Raw genomic sequence first — 15,441 nt, 5'->3', positions numbered from 1 at the left:
CGATTTTAGAAAAGATTTTTAAGTGACAGCACGTGAAAGCCAGACACCAAAAATAAAACCGGCTCGCACGAGTGGTGGAGTCTGGGTCGATCTCAGGGAACGAAAAATACTTTGTATCCAAAAACGCAACTAAACTACGCTTTATTGCCAAAAATAGAAAAGTACGAGAAAAGGAAACTACTTAACTATTACATCAAATTTTTACCCTACGTAGAGGGTTTAACAGAATATTAAAATGGTTTTATTGCAACCCAAAATTAAATTGAAATTCCTAATCTAAAAGAAAAAAAACTAAAGTCTTCTTGCGCTCGTGTCCTCGTGTTGCGTATTAAATGTGTGCAACTATATCTCGCTTGCTTGCCTCCACTCCACGCTTTCCTGCAAAACATGAACACACGAAGCAGCACAAGACAAAACAACTAACACTACGCTAAAAGTCAAAATGTGAAAACATGCGAAATGAACTAAATGCAAAGTACACGCAACAGTAAAATAAGCTAAATGAAAATGAAATTGAAATTGCAAACTCTAAAATGCAATGATATGAATGCATGAATGACAAAACCAAATGCGGAAATGAAATGATATGCCTAAAATGAAATACCATAAAAATCAAAATGAATATGTCGTGAGATATGCAATACTGTGAAAATCAAAATAAAAATTTAAAATGAAATGCTATGAGAATGGATTGCATTCGTAAAAATCAATTGCCGTGAAAAGGGAATGTCGTGAATAGGGATTTCACGGTGATTGAAAGGCAAACCCGATTTCACTTTCAAGGTGAAATTGGATTTTCACGGCCGACTCAAATGCAGAAATTCGAATGTTGTGAGAAATGAATTGCAGCCGTGAAAATCCAAAAAGAGTGCCATGAAAAATCACAGCAGCTGGTGACGAAGGGTTGCCGGAACAGGGATTATGCCGGTGAAGTGCAGTGAAACAAGCTGCTATGAAGGCTCAACCATGAATTGAAAATCGGGCAATTGTTCCACCGTGAAGTGCCGTGAAATTCAGTCGGTGAAGTGCAACATGAACATTGTTGTGAAAACAAACTGGAACTGCCGTGGAGTAGGTGTCGTGAAATGCTTAGCCGAAAATGCAAATCGGGCCCAATCGTGAAGTGGAAATCAGGTGTTGTGAAGTAGTGAAGTGCAGTGAGCTTCACGGTAACTGCTCAATCGTGAGGTGCTGCCGTGAAGCTCAGTCGTGAATGCTCTGCCATGAATGCAAATCGATTTCACTGTGAATCAGACCCGATTCACAGTGAAATAGCTGAGGAATGCACACAGAGATTCACGACAAATGCTAAATCGGCTCAGCCGAAAATGTGAAGAGCTTCAGCCGGAAATGCTCAGCCGATTTCACTGTGAATCAGACTCGATTCACAATGAAATAGCAGAGGAATGCACACAGAGATTCATGGTCATACTGCTACGACTGCCCCCAGGGCACAACCCAACATTCGTACTGCTACGACTCCTCAACATTTAGTCGAGCAGGTGAATGTCGCGGTTGGGAGATGGTTTTATGATGTATGCATTCATTTCAATGCGGTAAATTCATTTCATTTTCAAGTCATGGCAAATGCCATAACCAATATCGGGCATGAATACAAGTTGCCTTCATATCATGCATTAAGAGGAAAGATTTTATATGTTAATGTGAATGAAGTGAAGGCTTATTGTCATGAGATGAGGCAGTCATGGAGAGAGACTAGGTGCATTATGGCAGATGAGTGGACAGACAAAAAGTCAAGGACCTTGATAAATTTCTTTCTCCGTTGTCCCAAAGGAACCATGTTTTTGAAATCAATTGATTTGTCTGATACGCCCAAGACAACAAATGTATTGCTGAGGTTTTTTTACTAGGTTGTGGAAGAGGTTCAGCCTCAAAACATTGTACAGTTCATTACTGATAATGCAACAAATTATAAGGCAGTAGGTAAAGAATTGGCAGAAAGTTTTAGGTTATTCTTTTTTGCCCCGTTTGTTGCTCATTGCATAGACCTCATGTTTTAGGATATCGGCATCATGGATGAGGTACATCAGACAATTGAATACTACCAAGAAATTACTAAATTTATTTACAATCATGCATAGGTTTTCAGCCTAATGAGAAAGTACACTGGTGGTGCTAAGTTAATTTGTAGTGTAGTTACTAGATTTGCTACGAATTTTTTGACAGCATAAAGTCTAGTAAAGAATAGAGTTGCACTAAAAAAATGTTTTTTATCAGATGAGTGGAATGTATAACCCCATGCACAAAAAAGAAAGCCTAGAGAAATTAACAAGGGACTTTTGGATTGCATCGAAAGGTTGAACCCTGATTATAGCATTCAAGATCAAATTCATAAGGAAATGAAAACTTATGATAATTCATTGTATGATATAGGGAGACTTGTAGCAGTGCGAAACCGTGCCACTAAGAATCCAGGTAATTTATTTTGTCTATTTTAATTTTAATTTTATATTGTTATTTAGTTATGATGTTTTGTAATGATTGTATATCTGTTATTGTTTTATTGATTTCTCATTCTTTTATTTTTTTTCAAACATATGGTAGGCCAGGTTTGGAACTGATGTTCTAAATTTGAGAGCATTTCATTCGCATTCTTAGCCAAACATGTAGTGCAAGCGGATGCGAGAGAAATTGGAGTGTCTTTGAGCAAATCCATAAGAAAAAAAGAAATAGATTGGAGCACAAAAGGCTTAATGACCTCGTCTATGTAAGCTACAACTTACGACTAATGCAGAGGTATATAAAATTATAAAGTTTATTTGTCATTTTCATTCAAAACCCAACTAATTTTAATTTTTTTCATGTCATCTTTTTAAGCAAATCGAAAAGTTATCAGCAAGGAGGTACAAAGAGCAATTTTATCTCATCAGTTTTGAACACTTTGATGAATTGGATGCATGGGTTGAAGAAGAAGCAGACTCTTTTGAACGAAGAGGACATTCAGTGAATTAACATGGAAGGAGCACAAGAGGTAGATGATCAAGACCTCACGTATCTTGGAGACGATCTGGATGTCGAAGGAGGATCAGAAGAAGAAGAAGATTATGATTAATAAGTTTTTATGTAATATGTTTTAAACAAAACTTGGTTATTTAACACTTAATTGTTCATAAACTTGGTTATTTTGTTTTTGTTTATGCAATATGAAAGAATGAGTCTTGTGCCATGTTTTTAATTGCAAGATATTTAATATTTCGCATTGTTCTTGTGAGATATGCATGAAATATTAACTATGATTCTATATTAGTTGATGTTTGATGATGTCTTATGCGGCTCATAGAGACATAAATGCTTCATATGTGATTTTATAGTTGTATTCTGTAAAATTCATCATTGTTTCATGTGATATGATTTTTTTAGAATTTTTGCTAAATTTTTCTGATTTTTTTTTATTTTTTTGGACTTTTTAGAAATTTTTTATTAAAAATTTACAATACGATACGATACGGTGTAACTATGGGCCCGACCAATACAGGTTACGATGAGATACATACAACCTTAAGTATTATTGTTCATATCGTACCTTGCCCAACTGCATCCTCCTCTGTGAGAATTGTTCTTGCAGTGGTTGAGTGCACTAGTTTTATCAACCGGAGTCAAAGTCAATAAAGATGTTATCATCTAGGTCATTTCATTCGTGATATTTTAAGTCCTCAATAAATTCTGGTTATGTTAAATATAATGCTAAAACTATTGCTAATCTTCCTTCACATCTTAGTGAGACAAATTCATCTTATTCCTTAGAATTAATTCATTTTGATGTATGGGCCCCACTTGCTTCCTAAGTAGGCTGTATTTAGTGTGTTGCATTTATTGATGATTTCACAGGTCTATGTGAATGTATTTTATCAAAAATAAATAACAAATGTTTGAAAAAATAAAAAAATCCAAATACTACTGAAAAATATTTTAGTTCTCCCCTTTGATTTTTTCATAATGATGGTATGGGGCAATGCTCATCTATGCATTTTGCAACCACGTGCAAGAAATTAGAATAGGGATACAGTTTTCCTATCCTCATACTCTGAAGTCTGAACAAAATAGAGGGATACAAATCAAAAATAAACATACCAGGGAAGTTGGTCTGTCCTTAATATATGGTAGTATTTATAAAAATATTCGATAGAAGCATTTCACATCATTGTTTATTTTATTAATACACTTGCAACTGATACCTTAATTGGTAATTCTCCATACAATTTGATGAATAACAAAATCTTGATTATAACTTTATGAAGAGTTTTGGATGTTGGTGATATGTACATGTTTATGGCTGATGTTGTACCTTGATATTTCTTGGATATCTAATTAACGCAAAGGGGTTGCCCAAAGACATATATACTTCTAGGTTGAACAAGCATCGTGATCCCATGAAATGTTTCCAAGCGGAAAGGATGCTTTACATTGTTAACTAGATCAAGAGCCATTTTTTCTTACAAAATTGATAAGTGTTAAAGGACATGATGATGATGAACAAATTGAAATGTGGACAATCCAAGCGGAACTATGAAGTTCGACAAATGTATAACAATGTACAACAAGAAGAATAAGACCAATCAGTAAATAAAACAAAGAGTTGTGGCCCATAATAGTGACCAACGGTCAAGAAACTCTAAAACAGTCTATTCATGACTCCAACAACCAAAGATAAAAACAAGTACATTCAAGACAGCCAAAGGACTAGTTTGTTCAAGAACCAGGTTTATCCTCACATCCATCACAAAAATTAAGAAGGTCGTCATCAGAATCATCCAAATGAACAACTCATTTCATATCAAAATTTTGCTCATAAATCCAGATATTGTTTAGTGAATTGTCAAGATAAAGGACCTGGAAAGGATTTTAAGCATTTTGAAGACATGACTGATGAAATAGATGCCCTGCATGCAAAAACATGGAAACTTGTTGAAAGTCCACAAAACAAAACTCTAGCTGGTTGTAAATAGATTTACATGGTAAAACATAAATCTGACAACACGATATAAAGATATAAAGCTTGTTTTGTTCAAAGGATATAACCAACAATATTGCACGACCTTTGGCCTAAAAGTAGAAATAGTAACTGTTTGAATTGCTTTGTTATTGTCGTTATTCTATAGATGGCAACTATATCAGCTGGATATAAAGAATGAATTTTTGCATGTAAAATTAAAGGAAGAAAAATACATAGAACAACCCATAAGATTTTAAAAAGTAAACCCTTTAAAGCACGTTTGCAAGTTGAAAAGTCCAAGTATAGGTTGAAGAAGACTTCTCTAATGGTTCCAAAATTTGGATAATGCTTTGAAAGATAGAGGTTCATCAGATTAATGATAAACAATTCATGGCATGTTTATTTCTTGAGGGACTAGAGCATTCTAGTCGAGTCCTTTTTAACATGAACTTTGCTGGGAAAGGTCCTCTATTTTCCAACAAATGGTGGCTTGTGGTAGAGACAGCCAACTAAAAAATGGCCGGCCTTCAAGATCATGAGGAAGTTATGCATTGTTAAGGGTCAGTTGATCAATTAGGCCAAGGAGTTAAGGAAGGACCAATTCAGACAAATTGATGCCTAGGAAGTTGAACTGTCAGACCTTGAACACCAACTTGAAGGTGACCAAGGGGGGGGTGTAAAAATATCGGATACATAGAAATAGAATCAAGGAATGGCACATTAGGTAGGAAATCGAGCAGAGACAAAGGTCTTGCATCTCTTGGCTGAAGATAGAGGACCAGAACACGAAGCTTTTCCTCCTAATAGTTTTTGCCAAAAAAGAGGTTACCACTGGACAAGGGACCCTTTTCAAAGGTATAGATTTTGGTTTCCCTCAAGCCCATGGAAAATTTTATGGCTTTGGGACCAAATAGCTTCAGAATCAAGTTTTCTAGACTCATTTGGAAGGACTGCAAGTATGAACTGTTAAAATGTAAACTGCAATATATATATATATATATATTATTTAATATTATTATATTTTCTTTTATTATTTTCTTTTTCTATTTTTTCTATTTTCTTTTTTAGCATCTAGTTCAATAGAAACTAGATATTTTGATCCAGTCAAGTTCCTGTTGGAACTTGACTGTGCAAGTAGCTGTTGGACTGTAGTCCAACAGCTATAATAAATGTTGTTGGACTATAGTCCAACAGCTATAATAAATGTTGTTGGACTATAGTCCAACAGCTATAATAATAAATGTTGTTGGACTGTAGTCCAACAGCTATATTAAGAGACGTTGGAATCCAACGTCTCTTTTTGGAGAGCTCAAAATGAGCTCTCCTCTCTCTCCCATTGTTTTGTATATATAGGGGTGAACCCCTTCAATGTAAATAACCATGCTTCTTAAGCATTTTGTTCATGAATAAAGTATTATTTATTTTTCAAGTGTTCTTCCCTTTATACCCTTTCAAGGGTCATGCTTGTAGTGTCTCCAATAGACACTTGTTTGTGAGTTATTTGTGCATTTGTTGAAGACCACCATTTCATTACATGGTATCAAAGCTACGAAATCCTTAGATCTTGAAGTGCTTCCGCCTCGATTTCCGTGCCACATTTACAAAAGGTGTTTCATCACCTTGTTCTTGGCTCAAGAAGATTTGTTTGAAGAAAGGCGAACTTGTGCTACAAAAAAAAATTGGTTTTGTATCCTCTCTTATTCCTTTGTCTACTCTTTTTCTTTTCTTTTTATTTTTCTCTCTCTCTCTCCTCCTATTTATTCCTCTCTTACCCTTGTAAAAGATGGATGACAATGATAAGATCACCATCATTCCTATGAAGCTAAATGATACTAACTATGTAATGTGGGCTTCGATTATGAAGCACCACATTTGGGGAAAAGGTTTATGGGGTATAGTGGATGGTTCCGATTTGGAACCTAAACTATCTCTTACCAAGAAAGAGGGTGATAAAGAGGTTCCTCTAACGGAAGAAGAGAAGAGTAAGGCGTTAGCCACTTATGAAAAGAAATGGAAAGAATGGAGGATAGGACATGCAAAAATTATGTCATGGCTCATCAATAGCATAGACATTAAAAAATGCTCTAGTCTAGCTAAGTTTGAGCATGCCGATAAGGCTTGGGAATACCTCAAAAACATGTATTTCCTTAAAGATATTGCACATGTATGCAATTTACAAGATAAAGTTCGGACAATGACTCAAAAAGATAAAACTATTCGAGAATATTATAATGAGTTGTCCGAACTTTGGGAAGAGTTGGCTCTTCTTGAGCCCAAATGGCATTGTGCCGAAGACATCGAGCTTCGCCAAAAGCAACTCGATATGGAACATTTCTATCAATTTGTGAATGGTCTAAGGCCGGAGTTTGAATCCACCAAATCGGCCCTTTTACATCGTGGAAAAATTCCTTCTATTGTTGATACTATAGAAGAGCTCACTATGGAGGAAAATAGACTTAGAAAAAGTACTCCAAAAGTTGATGATGACTCCGTTTTAGCTGTATCTAGACCGGGGAATCATACTCGTACTTACAAGCCGCCTCATTTTGGAAGGCAAAACGGCGACTTTGATAAAAAAAAAGTTATTTGTCATCATTGTCATGAACCGGGGCACTATAGGCCTCAATGTCCAAAGTTAAAAAGAAGAGAAGAAAAAAGAGTTGCATCTGTTGAATCTGAGTCAAAAGATCAAGATGCACCTGTGTCTATGGCTCAACTGATGGAAATCCTTCAACCTTTTCTCAAAGGGGTATCCTCCTCAACCGAAGCCTCAACTGGAGCGGCAGTTGCATCTTTCTCCGGTCCAGGTAACTTTCCTTGGCTTTTAGATTCTGGTGCTTCTTTTCATATGACCCCAAATGTTAATAGTCTATCCGAATGTCTTAAAAATGACTCAAGTGTGTCAAAGGTTTTTACAGCCGATGGCACATCTCTCGAAGTAAAAGGAATCGGATGTTTTGAAAATCTTCAAAAATCCAAAAGATTTTTTATCCCAGAAGTTAGATATATCCCTAAACTTAATTTGAATCTCTTATCTGTCTCGCAAATATCTGATTATGGATGTAATATCTCCTTCTCTTCTCATGGTTGCTGGGTACAAGATCGCCAGTCAGGGAAGCTGATTGGGGAAGGCCATAGAGAAGGAGGACTTTATTACATGGACTTTTTGGAATTACCCAAGAATGCATTTTGTTATAATATTCAGAAATTAGAATTGGATTTATGGCACAAAAGGCTTGGCCATCCTCATATGTCTAAAATTCAATATTTTCCAAGTTTGGAAAAATTTTGTAATTCTGAAAATTTTTCTTGTAAAGACTGCATTCTTGGCAAAATGAAAAGGTTACCATTTCTTAGTAGAACTTTTGTTTCCTCACGACCACTTGAGTTAATACATTCGGATGTTTGGGGCCCCGCACCAGTTATTTCCAAAGGTGGTTATACATATTATGTCATTTTTGTTGATGACTTTTCTAGACATACTTGGATTTATTTTCTTAAACATAAATCTGATGTCTTTGCTAACTTCCAAATATTTCATAAAATGGTTAAAAATAAGTTTCAAAATGATATTTCTGTTTTTCGCACTGATTCAGGGGGAGAATTTATGTCCAACGAATTCAAAGACTATCTCAATTTACATGGTATTACACATCAAAGATCATGTCCACACACTCCACAACAGAATGGCCTAGCCGAACGCAAACATCGGCACATTATGGAAACTACTAGGACATTGCTAATTGCAAATCAAGTTCCAAAAAGTTTTTGGGCTGAAGCGGTCCTAACTGCCACCTACCTCATTAATAGGATGCCATCTTCCTCATTAAAGAATACAACTCCAATAGAAAAGCTTGTTAATTTAACTCCAGATTATTCTAGATTAAGAGTCTTTGGATGCAAATGTTTTGTTTTCACCAACAGAAATGATAAACTCTCTCCTCGTGCAATCCCATGTGCCTTTTTAGGATATGCTGATAATCAAAAAGGCTATAGGTGTTTCGATTTTCAAAATGACAAATTATATGTGTCAAGAAATGTATCTTTTTTGGAAAAAGAAAGCTTCTTTGAATTTGAAAAATCCAAGGATGTCACTGAATACTCGTTTTTAATTGATCCAACTTCAAAATCCAATGAATGTGATGTTGGATATGACCTTGACAATGATCAAAGTCCTATTGTTGTTGAAAATGATGATAATGAAGAGCAAATCCATAGGGATGTTAGTCTACAATATTCAAGACGTAGAGAGCAAAATCTTCCATGTGCATTACAAAAATACTCTGAAGTCCCACCTAGAAGAACGTCTAGAATCTCTAAACCTCCAGAAAAATTTGTGTCTTATGAATCTTTTTCACCCACGTATAGGGCCGCCATTACATTAATACAATCATATGTTGAACCATCATCCTATTCTCAAGCAAAAAATCATATAGAATGGATAAAAGCCATGAAAATAGAATTGGATGCACTAGAAAAGGCCAATACTTGGACGATACAAGATATTCCTCCGGGTAAGAAACCTATAGGTTGTAGGTGGGTATACAAAGTCAAAACCAAAAGTGATGGGACCCTGGAAAGATATAAGGCCCGTTTAGTAGCAAAAGGATATGCCCAAGAGTATGGCATCGATTATGAAGAAACATTTGCTCCTGTGGCCAGTATGACCACTGTTAAAACTTTAATAGCCTTGGCCTCCATTAGAACATGGCCTATCTTTCAATTAGATGTCATAAATGCTTTCCTGAATGGGAATCTCGTTGAAGAAGTATACATGGAAGCCCCACCTGGTATTAGTATCCCTAAGGGTAAAGCTCTTCGTCTAGAAAAAGCTCTTTATGGTCTTAAACAGGCTCCAAAAGCCTGGTATGACCGATTTAGTCATGTTATGCTTGATATTGGTTTTCAACCTTGTTTAACTGACACTGCTTTGTTTGTTAAGAAATCTGATGCAGGCATCATTATTCTTCTTCTCTATGTGGACGATATGATCATCACCGGAGGCGACAAACAGGGAGTTGCAAATATCAAATCTCTTCTTAAAACTCACTTTGAAATGACTGACTTAGGTTTATTAAGATATTTTTTAGGCATTGAAGTTGCTTATTCCCCTCGGGGGTATTTGATATCTCAATCTAAATTTGCTCTTGATATCGTTTCCAGGTCTGGAATTACAGATGATAAGAAAGTAGACACTCCAGAAGTTGTCAATGTTAAAATGAAAATTGATGATGGAGAACTTCTTGATGATCCTACTCCTTATAGACAACTTGTTAGAGCTCTTTCTTATCTTTCCATTACTAGGCCAGATATAACTCATGTGGTTCATACAGTTAGTCAGTTTCAGCATGCTCCCACCTCCGTGCACATGGGAGCGATTTTGCGTATTATTAGATACTTAAAATCCTCTCTTTCACGAGGACTCTTCTTGTCTGCTTCATCTTCATTAAATTTAATTGCATATACTGATGCTGACTGGGGAGGTGATCCCAATAATAGACACTCAACTACTGGTTTTTGTGTGTTCCTAGGTGAAACCTTAATTTCGTGGAGGTGCAAGAAGCAGCAGAAAGTCTCTCTTTCCTCCACCGAAGCTGAATACAGAGCCATGGCAACCACCACTATGGAGGTTGTTTGGCTCAGACGATTGCTAGCAGATATGGGAGCTAAAGCAACGCAAGCTTCAAAGATGTGCTTTGACAACAAAAGTGCGATCTACATTGCAAGCAACCGGACATTCCATGAGCGCACTAAACACATTGAGATGGACTGTCACTATGTCAGAGAGGAATACTTACATGGAACCATTGATCTGCCATATGTTACATCAGAATATCAATTAGCAGACTTCTTCACCAAGCCTCTCGCTGCTCCCAGATTTCACTTCCTCTTAGACAAACTTTCGCTCATTGTACCGTAAGTTTGAAGGGGAGTGTTAAAATGTAAACTGCAATATATATATATATATATATATATATATATATATATATATATATATATTATTTAATATTATTATATTTTCTTTTATTATTTTCTTTTTCTATTTTTTCTATTTTCTTTTTTAGCATCTAGTTCAATAGAAACTAGATATTTTGATCCAGTCAAGTTCCTGTTGGAACTTGACTGTGCAAGTAGTTGTTGGACTGTAGTCCAACAGCTATAATAAATGTTGTTGGACTATAGTCCAACAGCTATAATAAATGTTGTTGGACTATAGTCCAACAGCTATAATAATAAATGTTGTTGGACTGTAGTCCAACAGCTATATTAAGAGACGTTGGAATCCAACGTCTCTTTTTGGAGAGCTCAAAATGAGCTCTCCTCTCTCTCCCATTGTTTTGTATATATAGGGGTGAACCCCTTCAATGTAAATAACCATGCTTCTTAAGCATTTTGTTCATGAATAAAGTATTATTTATTTTTCAAGTGTTCTTCCCTTTATACCCTTTCAAGGGTCATGCTTGTAGTGTCTCCAATAGACACTTGTTTGTGAGTTATTTGTGCATTTGTTGAAGACCACCATTTCATTACATGAACTTCTTCAAATGCCAAGGGAATAACGTGTGCAAGAGGTAATTTTGAAGGAAATGAGCAAGTTTTCCTTGGGTCTTCATTCCCAAGATGGGAGGTGTACGAAAATCTCACATTTTCACCCAATCTCACTCATCAATACCACTTTCAAGCTTATCACCATGATCCTACTAATAGGACAAGAAAGGTTATGGACTATGTCATAGCGCCAAATTGAAGGCCTTTTTGAGAGGTAGGTCCATTCAAGAGTGTCAGGTTCTAGCCAATGGGTTTGGCAACTCCATTCTGCATAGCGGGACCCCAGTCCTGCTTAATATTGATTTTGACGAGGTGCTTGACTCCATAAGTTGGGACTTTACTATGTTTTTTTGTTACAAAAAAATATGTCCCTTAATTACCGAATTTAAATATGGGATCAAATTAAAGGAACCATTGTGTCATTTTTACCTTAGTTTCAACTAACAATAATGCTGAGAGTTATTTCAACCAAGCTACGAAGTTCGTTATGGGGGGTCCACTTTCACCCCTTCTCTTTGACATTGTGATAGAAGGTTTCTCTCATATTTGGTTAATATATTTTTGTCCTTTGTTCTTTAAAATGGCAGCTATGTCGGCATGGTGGATATGCACTAAAAGCAAGTCAGATAGATTGGCTAATAATTTGCATCAATTGATAAACAAAAAGTTTCCCAGTAACTCTTTTTCTCTCACAACAACCTAGAGCACTCTCTAAGTTGTATTTATTTAGTACATGAGGAATGACAACTTATACTCCCTCCTCTATCACTGTCTTCTCAATTCTGAAATTTGTTGCCCCGTTGTGTCAAATAATACCGATAACAATTCCACCAACAATGGTTCATATGATATCAGTAAAAAAACTAACTATTTCTTCTTCTTTTTTGGAAGGCTTGGGAATAAGTACTTAACAGCGACATGCAGGACTAACTATTTTTTCCTCTTTTTCTGAAGGCTTGGTAATAAGAATACTTAACAGAGAGATACAGAAAAAACCGTTCAAATGGCTATGTTTCCTTCAGGCATAAGAGAATATTTTGTAAAAGCTGCAATAAGTGACCAGCATAGAGAACGAAAAAAAGAATATAACTTTGCAACGATCAGGTAAAAAAGAAATCTCAAGGAAAAAAATGTGTAGCGTCACCTGAACTCTAACACTGTTGGCAGCATATGAAAGACTGGTGAATCTAAAGGAACCAATTAGTGTTACCTTACCCGTATTTTCGACCTCTCTCTTACGCGACCTTTCTTCCTGTGTGCTACCACTTTGGGGTTTCTGACTCTTGCTTACTTCGCTGACCACAACAGCCATTTCCTTTCTGTCTCTTGCCTTCTCCTTGCCCTGCGTCGATTGATGAACTTCCTTCGTTGCCAACTCCCTGTCCGATTTCCTCTTCGATGATGAAACCTCACTCTTACTGCTGCTTTTTGTTCCCCCTTCGGCGTCCAGGGATGCCACCGAAACCTGAACCCCTTCCTCTTTATTTAAACTCTCGTACCTCCGGCTGCCCTTAGTCTTCGCGTCGGCTGAAGCCCTAAGCTTCGCTCCCTTCTCTTCCTTGCGAGACGACTCCAGATTCGAACTGAAACCATCAAACTTAACCTCCTTAGCACCCTCTGCTTCGTCGTTCCAGCGGTTCGACACTCCCGGCTCCACCCTATCCTTCCAGCGCTTCGCAGGGAAGTATTCAGCAGAGCACTCCTCGTTACCGGGGGCAAATAGATCCGCAGCCGCAGATGCCGCAAACTTCCTCTTTCCGCCGGATTCCGATGGCACTGAACCCTTCGATACCCTAACTCCTGTTGCGCTCTCGTCCCGGGACTTCCTCAAAGAACAATCCGCGGGGTTTCCGTCTTCCTCCTGGTCCTCTCCGTCAGAGTCCGATACCTCCTTCGAGTCCTTCAAACCGTGCTTGTGCTGCCTGTGGGATTTGTGTCTGTACCCCCTAGGCATGATAGAACCGCCGGAATCCGACGGTAGATCGCAAACCAGAGGATATGCGGACGGAACCCTAACCTTCGGAGGAGAATCGCGCGACGGCGGCGGGAAGGTAAAGGGGAAGGCTGAACAGCAACTCCTAACGGAGAATTCGTCGGAATCTAACGACGTTTCCGGAGCCTGATGGTCGGTAACAGAAATCTTGCCGTCGGTGGCCGGATTTCGGTGGAGCGGAGAGATCGCGAGGGAGGGATGGCGGAAACGAAGCGGATCTTTTTTTTTTTCCGAGCGGAGGAATCGCATCGAAGAGGCGTCAGGGGGACCGTCGGGTTCCAATTTACAAAATTACCCTCATATACGATATGACTTTTCAAAAACAAAAAAAATTTTACGTGTGAACCGCGTGGTTGTACTACTACATTGATTGGACGTGAGCCTGCCTTGGACAGCTGATCAGGTGCAATGTAATTGCACACTTTTTTAGTGCTGCTTAAAAATATCTCAATTTATTGCACTTATTAAAAAAAAAAATCACATTTCACTTCTTAAATAAATCACCCACTATCTTTGTGATACAGCCTGTCAGTTGTGGGGCCTAACATCATATGCAGTTGATCAAGTTAATCACATTGCACTTCTCAATTTAATTTGGTACCTACTTAGAGAATGTTCGGCTGCTCCCAACCTATGTGTGATTTAGAATCTTATGAGAATCAAAATCATTTGGTTTGGAGTATAATGAGATTTCATTTCTCATGTTCGCTTGGGTTGTTGGATTACCGTGACATGGATTCATTTTCTCATATTTTAAAAAAAAATGAATTATAAATTAGATTTAACGAATCATGGATTAGATTGTTGTTTGTTTTATTTAAACCATGAATTAGATATAATGGATCATAGCTTCATTCGATGGATTTTTGGATTTATAATGGATCATGATTTGGGTTTAGCATATTTGGGTCAAACTCGACCCATTTGGTATGGGTCCAAGTCAAACATGACCCATTGACACCCCTTAATAGTAGGTCGTTGTTCATTGGAATCCATTCTGCCGAGCTCTTCCACCTCCAACCTTCCTTTCTTTCTGCACCTTCAGCTACTCCTTTCGAGGCTAGTGGAGCTCGTCATAATCCATTCTGCAGAGCTCCTCCCTCTCCACCCCCTCCCCCGCTATCTCAGCCATAAAAAAATATTGTATCTGTTTTCTCGGTGAGCAAGTACTTTCTTCGGCAACTGATTTGGCAATGTGCTGCGTAGTGGAGCTCCTTCTTGCATCGTCGTCTTCATATAGGAGAGAGGAGGAAGAGAGCCACTGCAGACCCGTGAAACACGGCTCTTAGTTTGAGACCCATGTTTCACTAGTGTGATTTCACAAGGCAACCCGTGAGAATCGAAATCTCACAGGCGCCTGTGATTTCGAATTAAAGAGATTTGAAATCCTCACTGCCTGAAATCTCATGTTCGGAAGAACAAGAGATTTCACGATTGTTAGAATCTCAAAGAACCTGAGAATTCGATTCTATTCTGAATGAACCGAACATGCCCTTACTCTCCTCTTGCTCATTGGGGATGGTTTCTTTCTTGTTGGTATAAGCACCTTGGTATCAAACTCTCGGCATCTTTCTAAGCTGACCTGCCTAACCAGTGTGTGAAGCTCTTATGAGCTAATAAAATAAGTTTCTTATTATGCAAACCATGACAGAAACATCTTTGGGATTGTTTGGATGACACCTGAAACCTAATTTTAAACTGGGTTTTGTGCTCAAAAACCAAGTTTTGATGTGTTTGGATGATACCCACCTTCAACTCTCTCTCTCTCTCTCTCTCTCTCTCTCTCTCTCTCTCTCTCTCTCTCTCTCTCTCTCTCTCTCTCTCTCTCTCTCTCTATTTTAGTTTGTTCTCTATTTTGTTGGGTTCATGGGTTCAACATTTTGTTGATCTTCATGAGTGATAATGTTGATCCTCTTTCGGCTCTCTCTCTCTCTCTCTCTCTCTC

The 15,441-nt window shown here is 37.6% G+C and overlaps 1 protein-coding gene across 1 annotated transcript in view; it reads right to left on the bottom strand.

The window, feature by feature from the left end:
- LOC149814716 (uncharacterized) overlaps positions 1-13,748 on the bottom strand; it is a 47,680-nt gene extending 33,932 nt beyond the window's left edge. Inside the window, exon 1 of the mRNA XM_089989889.1 lies at positions 12,719-13,748. Within this exon, the coding sequence (XP_089846015.1) occupies positions 12,719-13,745 (1,027 nt within the window). The 5' untranslated portion in view covers positions 13,746-13,748. The remainder of the gene's footprint in view (positions 1-12,718) is intronic.
- Between the last annotated feature and the right edge of the window lie 1,693 nt (positions 13,749-15,441).

Source organism: Nuphar pumila, chromosome 15, assembly GCF_984573655.1.
Source record: "Nuphar pumila chromosome 15, dmNupPumi1.hap1.1, whole genome shotgun sequence".
NCBI lineage: Eukaryota > Viridiplantae > Streptophyta > Magnoliopsida > Nymphaeales > Nymphaeaceae > Nuphar > Nuphar pumila.
The sequence above is the reverse complement of the archived record's forward strand: the minus strand, read 5'-3'. Positions and strand labels throughout refer to the sequence as shown.